This window comes from Pterocles gutturalis, unplaced genomic scaffold, assembly GCF_000699245.1.
Source record: "Pterocles gutturalis isolate BGI_N339 unplaced genomic scaffold, ASM69924v1 scaffold47755, whole genome shotgun sequence".
In the NCBI taxonomy this organism is placed as follows: domain Eukaryota; kingdom Metazoa; phylum Chordata; class Aves; order Pterocliformes; family Pteroclidae; genus Pterocles; species Pterocles gutturalis.
Window position 1 is genome coordinate 36,630 of NW_010147656.1, and position 14,632 is coordinate 51,261.

The 14,632-nt window shown below is 34.7% G+C and overlaps 1 protein-coding gene across 1 annotated transcript in view; it reads right to left on the reverse strand.

Moving 5' to 3' along the window:
• The window catches only part of HFM1 (HFM1, ATP-dependent DNA helicase homolog (S. cerevisiae)), a gene marked incomplete at its 3' end in the record, with an annotated part of 38,915 nt that extends 24,487 nt beyond the window's left edge, over positions 1-14,428 (reverse strand). The window contains exons 1-14 of the mRNA XM_010086108.1: positions 14,358-14,428; positions 13,854-13,975; positions 12,075-12,396; positions 11,056-11,321; positions 9,517-9,564; positions 7,708-7,778; positions 5,456-5,588; positions 3,060-3,211; positions 2,664-2,741; positions 2,364-2,525; positions 1,733-1,933; positions 1,561-1,649; positions 619-662; positions 430-531 (exon numbers count right to left, since the gene is read on the reverse strand). Of these exons, the coding sequence (XP_010084410.1) occupies positions 430-531; positions 619-662; positions 1,561-1,649; positions 1,733-1,933; positions 2,364-2,525; positions 2,664-2,741; positions 3,060-3,211; positions 5,456-5,588; positions 7,708-7,778; positions 9,517-9,564; positions 11,056-11,321; positions 12,075-12,396; positions 13,854-13,975; positions 14,358-14,428 (1,861 nt within the window). The remainder of the gene's footprint in view (positions 1-429; positions 532-618; positions 663-1,560; positions 1,650-1,732; positions 1,934-2,363; positions 2,526-2,663; positions 2,742-3,059; positions 3,212-5,455; positions 5,589-7,707; positions 7,779-9,516; positions 9,565-11,055; positions 11,322-12,074; positions 12,397-13,853; positions 13,976-14,357) is intronic.
• Positions 14,429-14,632: the final 204 nt, after the last annotated feature.

Sequence of the window (14,632 nt, forward strand, 5' to 3'; positions counted from 1 at the left end):
TTGTATGGGAGTTTGAAGATAGTACTCTGCCCTTCCAAGAAGCGTAACTGTAAAAGATTACCTTCAGGGAAGCCACTGCAGCAACAGACACAAGAAAAACATCATGTGAACTCTGAGGTAAGACATACTAGCAGAGTTCCACCTCAACAGGATGGCTCAGTGAAAAATGGACATGGCCAGACCTATACAAGGCACATGAGGGAGGATGATCTCTGGGTATGCTGAAAAGAAGAAAAGTTCTATTGTCTTTAGTGACAGTGTGAATGTATACTCACAGGGTAAAAGTGCACATAAAACACAAACACATCTTTATCTGGATTTCACAGAGTAATTCCAAAGGTTAAACAAACTATAGAATCATAAAATATTACCACTTCCAAACTGCAATACATTAACAACATTTTGACTTTCAAAGTTAAATTTACTTACAAAGTACTGGTAAGTCTCCTACAGTAAAAGCTCCTTCAATTAATTTTCTGTCAGATATCTCCATACCCGCATGATGATAAGCCACACCATACATTAAAAGATCTGATAATGAAATAATTATATCCATCACCTAACTAAGTTTACTCAAGTATTCATTCACAGAGCAGAGAAGTAGTAGGTTATATTTACCTCTCAGTTTGGAATCTTTCAATGCATTTGCAGACCTCTGTAATCTATGCAATACACACACAAAAAATGAATACTTCAAAATCACAAACCAGATTTACTAATATAAGTGGAATATATAAAGACGCAATTAAGTTTTTAAAATGCAGGAGAAAAAAAAGAAACTAGAGACACAATTACCCCACTAAAGAATGTAAGATATATTCCTTGACATGAACATTTTTACATACTTTCCCATAGTTCTACTGCATTTGTGCTTTCTAAGGATGTTATTAGTTTTCAGCTACATGTTAGACTATCAAAAAGGACATAGTCTTAAAATAACTTTAAAATATATATATTCTTTGGGTATTTTCAACAACCACTTTTCCCATCTTGGCAAAGGGAACAAACTGATTCTCTGGGGCAGCTGTTGCAGCCTTTCCAGCCCAGTGATCTTTCCACGTCACAACCTACAATTTAGATGGGTTGTTCACATAAGGCAAAAACGACCATGTTTGAGGTCCAAAATCAGGAAGTAACTTCTGCAGCTGCTATGACTAGGCAACCCTGATGTAAGTAATAATTAGTATGGGTCAGGGATGTACTTATTAAAGGTATCTGATAATGTTTTAAGCCATAAGAAGTCTTTGCATTAATAAGACCACATCCAATTCAACTACTCATATGCTTAACCTTTGCACTACAAGGCCTTATAAGTCCATAGGAATTAAAACTTGTATGTTTAGAAAGCAGCTTTTAGAAACAACTTAATGTTTGTGAAAATTACAACTAATGCAACTTTCCAAGAGTGCCAATTTACCAAAAAGAATGTCAACTGTGATGATGTTTTTGTTGCAGACACTCCTCTGCTACAAATTGTATTAGCTCAACAGCTTTGTTCACAGATGTCACAGATTTACTAAAACACACAAACACTTACTAACAACTCAAATGTACAAATACCTTTGTTTCTGCTCTATACTCAGTAGAAATTTAGCATCTTTTGCAAGAACAGAAGCAGCCTGCTGCACTCCTTTTCTTGTGGCACAAAACTATAAATAAGAAAAGATCTTTTTCAATCAACACTTTTAAGAACTAAACTATTTCAAATGTGATGAAAAAAAGCCCATCGTACCACAAGTGCTGGTTTTTGTTCCGAGTACGCTTGTATAATACTAGCTATCTTGTAGTTAAGAGTTAAGTCAAATTTGAATTCTGTCTGATTGTCACTGCAAGGAAAACCAAGAACAATTTTGCGTAGCTTCACGGGTCGTTGATCCTCATCTATTTTCAGACATACAGCAGGCATCTTACTATCCGAAAGCCATTCTGCAATCTTCAAAAAAGAAGAAATAGAATTTAAATGATAAATTTATGCATTTAATCACAGTCTGTTCTAACTGCATCACAAATTAATTTTTTGTCACATGTAAACTATTAGCACATTTGACACTTCACCTAAAATAACAGATGAAGTTCTGCTTTCTACAGGACCAATATAATTCGGACTGAAATCCTAAATCTGTTGTGATTTGTACTTAGAGACAAAAATCCCGAACAGAAATCTAAAACTGAAGCATGTCCATACTTGGCTGATAGGTTCATATGCTTATAAGTAATTTGTTACATTAACATCAATCTCACAGCTGTCTTCAGCTGACAGCTTCAAAATGACAACTTTGTTATCAATCTGAATTGATAACTCCACCTGAATTTTATAAAATACAAGTACATTAATTAAAATACAGTTAAAATGTAACTCTTACATCTTCAGCATTTGGGATTGTTGCAGAAACAGCTACAAATCTCAAGGGAGGAACAGTGGCATGATTCTCTAAAAGACGCCAAAGAGAAGACTGAACAGTCTTCATCCGACTGACTACAACTTCTAATGTTGCACCACGGCTTTCATCCTTTATAACATGCACCTATTAGGAATTTTAAAAGATTTGCTAAATATTTCTCCAGTTACAATCTGTACATATGTTAAATAAATGTTAGATTTTTTACGTTTCCTTTTTTCTTAAAGAACAAAAACAGTGCATATCAAACATTAATTTTCTTACCTCATCAATGAGAAACAGTCGCACAAGCTGGACTATAGAGTTGTCTCTCCACCTTCTAGTCATGCTATCCCATTTTTCCTAGGAGAAAAAAATAACACAACAAAACAACAGAAGGTGAAAGATGTTTTAACATATCCCAGAAGTACAGTACAGGCAGACATGCGTCACTTCAATAAATCTTTAAATTAAATCAGTTAATTCAAGCTAATACTATGTATGTTTTATCTGGCACATTATATTACTAACTGTTGTTTATATGAACTTATAGTATGAACAGCAGCGTACAGACAAGCATAAGGATCATAAAATTACTACTCAGTACAAAAAAAAGGGGCTAATAAGACTACTAATGTCTGCTTATTCTGGATTTTTGTAAGAATTGGGATTGAGCCCTACAGGTGTAGTGATAATAATGTGAGCATGATGTATTTCAAATAAATCATCCATCACTGTATCTCCTGTCAGTTCCTTGCAGATGAGTCCTATAGGTCCAAATTTTTCTTTCCAATCATCAAAACGCTGACTGCATAGAGCTTTTATTGGAGCCACTAAAAATAACACAAAATAATCAGAGTTATATCAGGAAAACCAAATCTTCAAATATATTGCTAAATGCATACATTTTAAAGAGGTCTTCTTGAATTTAATTTCCCTAATTTTCAGCTTTGTTCCCAGAAACGTAATATTTGTAAGTGGCATTATTATCCTTATTAACCTATTCCATGTGCACAGATTAATTTTGAGCTTTGGGTCCCAGTTCTTCCCTATAAGCAATCAGAAACAGAACCCTTTAATTAAGGTTATTTATGTCCTCTCCTAATCGTGATTTTTTCCTCAATCCCACACAGAAACAATCATTCAGCTTTCAAAGGTTTTCTCATAGACAGAAGAAACCACAGCAAATACATTTTTCTAATGGAAGATCATACCGATACAGACCTTTTTCCAGTTCAGAATGATTTGAGCACTCTATCCAGAGAGAAAAGGAGTTACAAATGAGAAACCATCCATGAGCAAGAGAGAGAATACCAGAAGAAATCAAAATCTTTCTAAACCAAATGTACAGTTAAGTGTAGTCAGGGTCATACAGAGCAGCTAACACAGCAGGTAGCAGCTAATATGGAAGGTAACAGTTCTGATGCTGGTCCTCCTGAACAGACCCCTAAACCAAACTATTTCTTCATATTCTTTTTTTCCTGAGGACACATATTATACTTTTGCATATGGAGACTGATTTCTAGAAATCAGAAGTCATTCACTGCAAGGACTGATAACTAGCAACATATGCAAGTCTATATTGGATGGATAATCTATATGGAAAGTACAGTGATTTAAGTAAAAGAAGTGATTTACACAGCAGAAGTGATCCAAAAACAGCAGTAATAAAACAGATCTTGCAGTGATTACATTCTAGGCTAGTTAGAGCCACTGGAATATGAACCATTTCTGCATATCAGTTGACAAGGGATCCTTAAGATGAAGGGATTTAAAGAACCAGTTTCTGCTTCAGAAAAGGGTGTAAAATCTCCTATCAGTGGCCTACGAAGCAGGGGAAATCACTAGCTCCAGAACACTGATTAACTTACCAGCAAGTAATAATCTTCTGCTATGCAAGAATGCAAGAAACTAGTGATTGCTCCCAGAACTTCAGTCACCAATCTTTAACATGTGTTAAAGCTACTGGGAAACAACTCAAATTTACACAACGACTGCAAGCTAATTAACATACATTGGGCCACCGATGAACCAGGTACCAGGGCATGTACCAGCAGTACATAATCTGATTAACTCCTCTATTCCAACATTAAGAAAACTGACACGTTTCCTTCTCTGTCACTGTCGAACCTGAAAAGGTCAGCAGATCTAATTCTACCAGTAGGTAACTGCTTCCTTACTGAAAAGTTGCAATGTTCCATTTGTTACCAGTTCTACCAAGGCAACTAAAAACATTACAGTATACTGAAATGCTCCACCTCAATTGCTGACAGAGAAACAATAATAGATGCCTGTTTAGAAAAGATCTGGCTACAATACACAACAGTAGCTTTCTTGTAAGAATTTGAACACATTGGAACTTTAAAAAATAACAATAATTAGTCTGAAACTTTTGTAAATATAAAGATTAACCATTAATAGCAAGACTGACAATTATATCACTGTATGAATTAATTAAAACTGGGACAAAACCACAAATTTAATCTGATTTATATTATATGAACACAATTCTCCAGGAAGGAAAGAAAAAAAGTGTAATCGTTGTGACTATCTTCAAGTATTTTCATTAGTGCCTATACAGATTAACTAAACTCATGAAGGTCACGGCTCTGTTACCTCTGAACTAGTAGACAGAAAGCAACAGTTAGCATGAAACCTTACCAGGTAAGTGAATATTGGAAAATCTGATCCTCATCTGAGAGCAGTAAGACGTGCATAAAAAAGACACTACATGATTTCTGGCTCTGCCACTTAGAATTTGTTTTAGTTTCCTTTGCTTCCTTTTTCCCTTTTTGTGTACATCTTGCCTTTTTAGTGGAGAAACTCTTTAGAAGATTTTTTAAAATTTTTATTTGTAGAAGACTATAATAACACAGTGCTGTTAAATACTAATAATAGTTACAATGGTATCAGAAATAAACAAACCCTAAAATAAACAACTTTTTAAAGAATTAGGTAGGTCACAATTTCTTAACATATTTAATTTCAATATTATTAAAGCACTCCAGATCTCCACATTTATGGAATGATATTTTCTACTGCTGCCACCAAAATGTTTAAAGCTGCATAATACTTACTGTAAACAACTTTAATATTTAACCAAGGCAGTGGGGCTTCCATGAGTAATCTTGTAATAGCTAGCTCAAACATTACAGTTTTTCCAGAGCCAGTTGGAGCACAAATCACAAAATTCCTATCTGTATAAAGAAGCTAGGAAAGAATTACAAAGTAGTAAATATAACAGCTATCCATCGTACCTATTAATACATTCCAAAAGCATTGCCTAGGGAAAAATGACACAAGGAAAGAATTATTACATTCGTATACATAGTATTCTAAAAAATTTTGTATTAGGTGTGAACTTTAAGTTACAGCAAAAGAAAGAACATCTTCTGCTACACCTCTGCCACAGAACCGTAAATGAGATACTGTTCACCTCAGGTTATTATGTAATGAAGTCTATCATTCTGTGGAAAGAAACCAATATCTAGCCTAAGATGACTTAGTGACAGAATCACTGTATTAATGTCCAACCACAACCAAATGTAGGCTCATCAGAAAGAGGTATTTTGTGTTCAAATTCAAGGTGCAATTTGTCTTTCTTCTGTAATTTAATCTTCATTCAAAATTACAACATTACTGAATATAAATTGTTTTAATAGAAAGTTAATTTTTCAATAATGACAAAAGTAGGTTTTTTATGACTATGCTTCCTTCCTTCCTCCACATTCTATCTTCCACCATCTTAGAAACCAGGTATGTCCATGTCAGGTTCCCTCATTTTCCTCTGACAAGGGTGACTCTACCCTCCCTCCCTGCTCCTCTGCAGTGTCACACCCATCCTCCCTCAATGCAGCACGCTCTGTACAGCGTCATGTCCTTCCTTCCCTCTCAGCTCCTCATGGATTCTACTATTCTAATTCTTTCCTTCTAGCTGTTAATGTTCTAAAACTGTTCTAGACTGTGAGAACTTCACAAGGATGAACAGGAATTACCTAGTACTTGATTTATAAATTACCATAGCAATGACTGACATTGACAGTACTGCTGAACAGTTGCAAGAATTACCTGTGTTCTTTATCTACCATTCCCAGTTTTGCAATGCTTACAAATAAATCAATGAAGTATGAATGCTGTATGAGTACAAAATTTTCCCTGGTTTTTGTTAAATAATTCTTAATGTTCACTGCAAATTCTACTAAGTTGAATACTTACAACTCAGTTCTTGGAACCAGAGAGTTGCTACCAATTTTTTGCAAACTTAGCCAATAAAAAAAATAATACAAGACCATTATCTTTTTAATAAGCTGATTTCTCTTAATTTTTTAACAATGTGTCATGTCTTATACATGAGTGATAAGCAAACCTTGTCCATCCTGGTATCTTACAAACAAGTTTATAGTTAGGAATACCAATACGTGAGCTGTTCCAAAAAAAAAAAAAAATAAAAAAAAAAAATTAAAACCTATTGCCCCGAGAACTCTGGTTTTGCAACTTTCATGAAAGTAAATCTTACAGTTGCAGCTTTCCATTATTCTAGGAACAAAGACCCACACAAGATTCTTCTACAGACCAGTATGATAATCAGAAAATAAACACAAACTTCGAAGTAAGGAAAAATACTTCAAATCTATGCATAAAACTAAAAAGGTAAGGAAAAAAAAGCGAAAATACAGCTCCCCATACAAACTGAATACAAGACTATCCTGCTCATATAAGCACCATTCTTAAAATCTTCTCTTTGTAAAACTCTACTTAGCGGATAAGAAATTCAAACAACAAAAGTAGCTTAAAAAAAAAAAGATGCTTTGAAGCATTTGTGAATGACACTAGGATTTCCCCTAGAGTGGAATACAAATTTCAAATGCTCTGTTGAAGAATCTGATGGAACCTGTATCTCCTCTCTGCAACACCTATAATACAATATTTCTCAAATTGGTTGCTTTCAAAATAAGTTTGGGGTTTTTAAAGAAAGAGCATAGCTGATAAAAAAGGCATGGACAAATATCAGTTCTCAAAAAGGACAACCTTCTGTAAAGTTCTGTTCTTATTAATCTTCCTGTGAAAATAATTTTTTAAATATTACTATCTGTATAAATAAATACATACATAATTCACATCTTCACACAAATGTTTTTAACACTGAGAAAAACATTTAAGAGTTCTCCTGGTCTCTTCTCACAGCTAAGCACAACCCTGCTCAACTATTCCTGGAAGAGGTTCTAGATATATTAAAGTTTTCTAACCCCTTTTAAGTTCTGAATATCAAAGCATCATTAATTTATCTACAAAGTACTACTTGCAGCTGCAGCTAATGTTTCATACTTACATCATCCAAAGCTTTAGACTGTGCATAGTTAAAATATGGGAACTCCTTAAAAATACTTCTAAATTGTGTTGCTTGACAGCATTAAGGAATTGAAAACAACTGAGTGAAAATTTTAAAAATTATTTTAGAACTATAAATGCATCTCTCTCTTCCAATTTAAGTGCATACTTAAAACACATGCAACAATCTTTCACTGATACAGGCTTGTAAAAAATTATTAAAAAGCAACCTATTAAATGACTTGTTAGCTTTATTTAGATTCTTGGGTGTGCCATATATTCCACTTCACCAAAAAAACCCACCTATTTGAGAGGTCTCGGGATTATACCAATAATCAAGAACCTCCTTCTTGGTATAGGCTTCATGGAATGGCATACAATTATGAAACATGAAACTGCAATGGACAAAAGCTTCATTCTACACTGCAAACCAGATACAAGAGCAAGCAGAGCACTGCTCTTAGCGTACCTGAAGTGTCAATGGTCACTTTATATTTGTAACATAACACAAATTAATTAGCATAATATTGTATGCCCAGTCATAACAGTAGCAAAGAAATACACCTATGATCTCTTAGTGCTGACAGTGGTTTTGGAGATATTTTCAATTGCTAATATTGTGTATTCCTCAGACAACATTCTTATCCAAAATATGAGTAAGAGGAAAGAGAGTATTGTTACATTACAAATCCAAATGAGTGAGTTGATTCTTGTCTGGACTTGCATTGAAGGCACACAAGCAGACTAACTGTAACCATCTGATCAGGCTGAGGATGCACACACAGTCAGACATAACACCAACAGCAACAAGAACAACGAACTGCTGAGGCCTCAGATGCATGTTACATTAGAGGACTAAATAAAGAGGAAAAGAAAAAGGAGTAAAACAAGAAATAGAAGTAGTTGAATATAAACATTAAAAATGGGTAAAGATAACCAAATACTATTAGACTGAATAAGGGTTTTTTAAAAAAACTTCTCTAAAACTCCCTCTCTAAATAAGTGATCTATTTTCAAAATGCAGAATATTGACTATCTATAATTGGCAAATTCAGAACTGAGTCCTTACTCATTTTGGAAATTATGACACTTCTTAAAGCTATTTACATGAATTTAAATTTCCTAAATTTAGACATTTTCTCTTTCTGATATTTAACCTACCATTCGACAGGTTACTAGAAACAAAATATGGAATAGACAGTGTAAAAAAAGTAAAAAAAACTTTGACAGATATAGATGGATGCTTAAATACATTATGGGTTCAAGGCAGGGCCAAGAAGAAGGAAAATTATTATAAAATCTGCTTGAAGAACAGAAATATACTGTACATACACTATAACATTAATATGTATCTGTAAGGAATATGTAAAGTTTATTTTCCCTTGAGAAAATGGGACAAAAAGTAAGCTTCAGTTGTCTTAATAAGACTAAATAGTAATTCTCTTTTCCTTTATTTAGAGTGTATGGGGATATGTGTATATGTGTCTTTTCATACCAAATCTGACCTGAAATATATATTATACAAACTAAAAATTTTACATTTAAAAAATAAACAGTTTGGATGCTTGAAATAAGAATAAATTTGCTTAGCAATGAATGACCTATAAGTTGTCCTATTTTCATTCTAGCTTTGGAAGTCCAAAGGGTAAACCCATATTCATCATTTGATTCCCAGCATTATGTTACAAATTAAAACTATTACAGTATAATGCATGAGTTCCTACGGCTACAAATTAAAACACTATAATTTTGTAAATGTAAAAGCATTGTAATGAAATCAGTAAATCAGATACAGCAAACACAAGGATACGTATTTCTGTAACAGACCTCAAAATTTCCAATTTTCTTCCTGTAGTTCCTAAAGAAATAAAAGTAGTAAATTTATAAAATCAGATTTATTTTCAACCAATAACCATGAAAAACATCTTCCTGACCCCAAGCTATGGTTCTGTGAGGAGCTGTAAGGTCCACGTGATATAGAAGGAACTGAAAAGACAGGACAGGGAGGTCACAAGCTCATAATTTAGGACTATCTTGGTGGCCCTTGGCTGAACTCACTCCAGTTTAAGGATGTCTTGCCTGTACCAGAGGCTCAAAACTTGATGCAGCATCTAAACATGGTCTCAAAAGTGCCAAGAAGGGGATAGTCACTTCCCTCAACTTCCTGGCTTTGTTCCTGTTAACAAAGGCCTTCATTACTGCTGGGCACACTGCTCACTCACGTTCAGCAAGCTGTTTGCCAGCCCCCCAGGCACTGTTTTGCAGAGCTGCCCCCAGCCACTCCATCCCTGGGGAACCCCAGGGGTTCTTCTCCTTCCCTGGAGCAGGACTTTGCATTTGTTCCTGATGAATTTAATGAGATCCCTGGCAGCCCCCTTCTCCAGGACAGAGCCCTGCAGTACTCCACTTAAGGCAGGCATGTGGGCAGAGTGTGACCCACTAACCACCTCCCTCTGAGCCTGACATTTTTTTTTAGCCATGCTCTTGTCCATCCATTCCTGATATCCTAATTTGGATACAAGAATGTTGTGGAAGACAGTGTGTCTCAACCATCCTATGATTCTATGAAAAACCTTGCTGGAGTCAAAGTAAATTACACCCACTGCTCTCCCCTCATCCACAAATCTAGTCACTGTTACTCAGAAGGCAATCAGAATTCCATTCCTGACCAACCTCCAAGCTGCATCTTAAGCCACAGCTCTGCCCTACAATTTTCTGCTAGAACTATTTTCTGTTCTGTATTTCTGCAGCAGTTAGCCAGGTACACAAGGTACATTCCACAGATGCAATGAGTCCCTGTTCCAAAAACCTTAAAATCTAGAAATAAACTACACATCTTTAAAAACTATTAAAAATCAAGCACAATTTCTAAAACAAGTATTCTATAATTTCATGAGAATTCTCACCACTTTCCTCCATTTTCCAGATTTTTCCTATTTAAAATCTATTTCTACAAAAACACAAGTATCAGCCACATCACAAATAAACATTGCATTTTCAATTTATGGTTTCAAATAAAGATGAGACTATTTACCACATGAAGGGACGAGGCTGCTCTTTTTCAAATTGTTTAGGGGACTGATTTGAAGTGACATTTTCAAAAAGGTTTACATGACTTCACACTTGTGAAAATGTTACTCTTCTTAATTTGTTTACCCAGCTCATATCAAACAGCAATGCAATTAAGTTCCATAGAATTACAATACCTTCTATCAAGTTTACCCAATTATCCCACCTTGAGCTGGTGGAAACATGGTCTTCACTCCACCTCAGATCATGGATATCCATTATCATTATATACCAAAGACAGAGTGGACTATTTTTCTTGAAACAGAGTAATAATAATTACCTGTCATATCCAGAATCTCTGAAGCATTAGAAAATTGTTTCATTTTAATTTCTGTTTTAGATTCAATGTCCCCATCATTTACCCTATGCAGAGTACAATCTGAGTCTTTAGTTATTGGAGCATGATGATTATTTCTCCATAAACCTTCTTTTCTCACTTCTTTCATGTTTCCACTTGTATTTAAGTACGTATCAATTTCTTTCACATCTGTAGAACTATCTTTAAATTCTGTACTTTTATACATACAACCAGACTTTTTAAATAAGCTGCAAAAGATCCAGGATTTTCATTAGTTTGTTGCAATGTTACACAGTTTCTGTAATATTTAAACAATACGTATGTTTGTATGAGAAGCAGAACTAGTAAGATACAGTCATAAGTAAACTTCGTATCTAATTTTAGTTGATCTGAGACCTTCTACCCAAAGAAGACTCCTTTCAAGATACATTTTAACTTTACTTTCATTACAGAAAGAACCTGAAAGAGTACACTGCCTGTCCAGATGGGCTCTGAATCCCAATAGCAGATTAACTGTCAATCTCTGCATAACTAAAAACAATAGAGACATGCAGGTTTTGAGGAATGAGAAGAGATGGGTGTAGAAGAGTTTATCCGCAAAACCACTCCTCCCAGGCAAGTCAAGGTGTTCCTGGCTGACTGACCTCTGCTCTGAAAAGCAAGTGATCTTAGCCTCTTTCCTCATTACCATGTGGATAAAGAACTCAAAATAGTATTTCAAAATACCTTTCTTATGTAACAGTTTCTTTAAAATTAAAGAAACAAATCTCATCCTTACTTTTCTCATAAAAGAATCTGAGCTCAGAACCAATTTAATTACAATACTAAAATATTGCCAAAAGGAAACATCTTTTTTCCTTATACTGAAAAGAATTAGCATCTGGAGCCTTGTTAAAGTACCTTCAGTTGAAGGATTCAAAATTCTGTGTTTAACAAATTTATCTAAAATAACTATATGATTTTGACAGTTGATAAATTATCAGCATTGACTAGACATGTACCTTTTTCTTAATGTTGAATGGATACTCTCATCATCACTGTCTTCTGGAAAATTACTTAATATTTTATTTTGTGAAAAACTTGCACCAGGTTGGTGAGAAACCTCTGCTCCTGTTTTAGATTTATCTTGGTCAGAAAAGAGAACCAATGGAACCATTTTTAGACTTTCATGCTGAAAATTAATTTTCTCTCTTTCTCCTGCAGTTAATTGGAACACTTCTTTTTCAGAGGCTATGCCAAAATGAAGAGGTGCTGGTGACTTATCATCTGCCTCCTCAGTGTTACTCCTACATTGTTGTATAAACTGCTGGTTCTTTCTCCCTCCTATGAAAACAATAAATTATTATTTCCATTAATATTCATGTTCCTATTCACAGTTATTTTATTAAATATTTTGCACACAGAATAAGCCAAATTCACATTATTATGTGAACTGATATTTCTATCTTATTGCAAGAACCTTGGCATATATTTTATGACTCATGCTGATGAATGCAATGCATGTGTTGTCAATCAAAAAAGTTGCAAGAATAGGGTCACCTTCTATGCTCCCTGTACAAAGTAATGGAGCAAAACTATTCCTCAGAACTACAAAGTAGTTTGTAAGATAGAAACTCTTCACCCTATCCCAGAATAAAGATGGTCTTTTAAAAAAATGACAGTGACAAAGCTTGAAGTTCCTACTACAAACAGCTGCAAGATAAACGCTGCAATCTCAACAGGCAAAATTCGTAATGATGCCAGTGACAGGCTGGCTTCACAGTCATCTTGGTTAATTATTGCATTTTGCAGGGTTAGTTCTGAGTAGGATCAGTGTCCTGATCTGGCTGACCATACAAGCTTTGCTGTCAGCAAAAGGAAGGCAAGAGCAGAAGCAAGGAATTGAGTGCAACAAGACAGAGAACAGTTCTATTCCATAGCCTAATAATTTCACTGTTACCCATCTAGAAACTTAAAATTACAATGGCCTGTTTGTGACGTAACCCCAACAGTTCTAATTCTACAAACACTAGAAAGCTTATTTGAATGAGTAGTCCTCAATGAGATTGCTCTTGCATAAAGTAGAAAAAACCCTTCTGTCTTAATAATTTAATTCCTAAATAAAGAATACAATAAACTAGCACAGCAGCTAAGAAATGCAGGAATCTAGTTGGCAGAGATAAAGCATCCGAATCCTTTAAAATAAATTTCCTTAAGGTGATCATGAATGTCTAGATGAAAGGAATACTCCACTTAGCAGCAATTAGTGGCCAGATTAAAATTTGGCCTCCTGAACAGCAATTTGAAAAAAGCCCCCAAAGGGAAGAAGAAAGGTAGGTTCATATAAAACCTCTGTTCCTTGGGTGGGAGACAGGTCATCAGATCCATGTGTTGCATTATGCTCTGACAGCTGCTTCCCACTTTGTTATGACGCTTCATGGAAGAATACAGAGCAGCTGAAATTTTGATCATAGTTCTTACCTTGCCCACTTCTGCACAGTAAACCTGTAGCCTGTATACGCCCAAAAAGGACTGCTAATACTCCATACATAGGTCAGACCATCACTCTCAACTAAAATATATTGTCTCTATTTGCATTTCTAGAACATTTCATATCTTACAATATTAAAAGAGAGAAGGAATTATCTGTTAAGCTAATTATTCGTTAAACCATTCAAAATGAATGTCAAATATAATGGTTTAGCAGGACTTGGCAGTGTAAGGTTTATGGCTGGACTCGGAGATCTTAAAGGTCTTTTCCAACCTAAATGATTCTATGATTCTATTCTGTTATATTTTACCCATATGCATGTTGGCTGTGTTTTTTTCCAGTTCCCTCTGTAACTCCTCTGCAGCTGGAATTTCAGCAATAGCAGGAGCAGGTGCAATAAACCAAGTCTTACGCTCTTCATTTTCTAGATACCTATTTTTAACACACAAATATAAGGTAAAATTATTTTTTAAACACCCTTCACAACATCTAGATCAAAGACACTAATGATAACCTGCTGTTTCTCCTACTAAAAATATTCTTATTCTTTAATTAATGTGATTTTTAATAATAGAAAATTGAAGGGGGAAAACTTCTCCTAACACATATTTCTTATAGCCCTAAGATACACCTGCATCAAACTCTAGTGTGCTTGGAAAAACATTTCAAAGTATGGGTTATGAACCTTGAAATTTCTAGCTCCACATTTCTATTGGTATGCAGAAAATGGAGTTAAAAAAAAAATGCTGTAAAATGATTCAGAGTGTGGAAAAACTTAGAAAACAATTATATATATTTAACAATAACGATTTACCTTTGTCTTGTATCTGGTCTTTCATAAAATAAATTATCCAATGAAAAGACCATGTGTGCGGAGTTGAACATTTTTAGGTCAAATGTGAAGTCTCTTAATCTGCAAAAGGCAGCACAAGAAACTGTGGCACTGAAACTACAAGAACTGAACCTGTATAAAGAATACAAAGCTTATTAGTTGTAAGTGCCAATACTGAATTTCTAGATTTTTTTATTTTAGAGCTCTTGCCTGCATCCTAAATTGTTTTTCAAAAAGAGATACTCTCTCCTGATAAA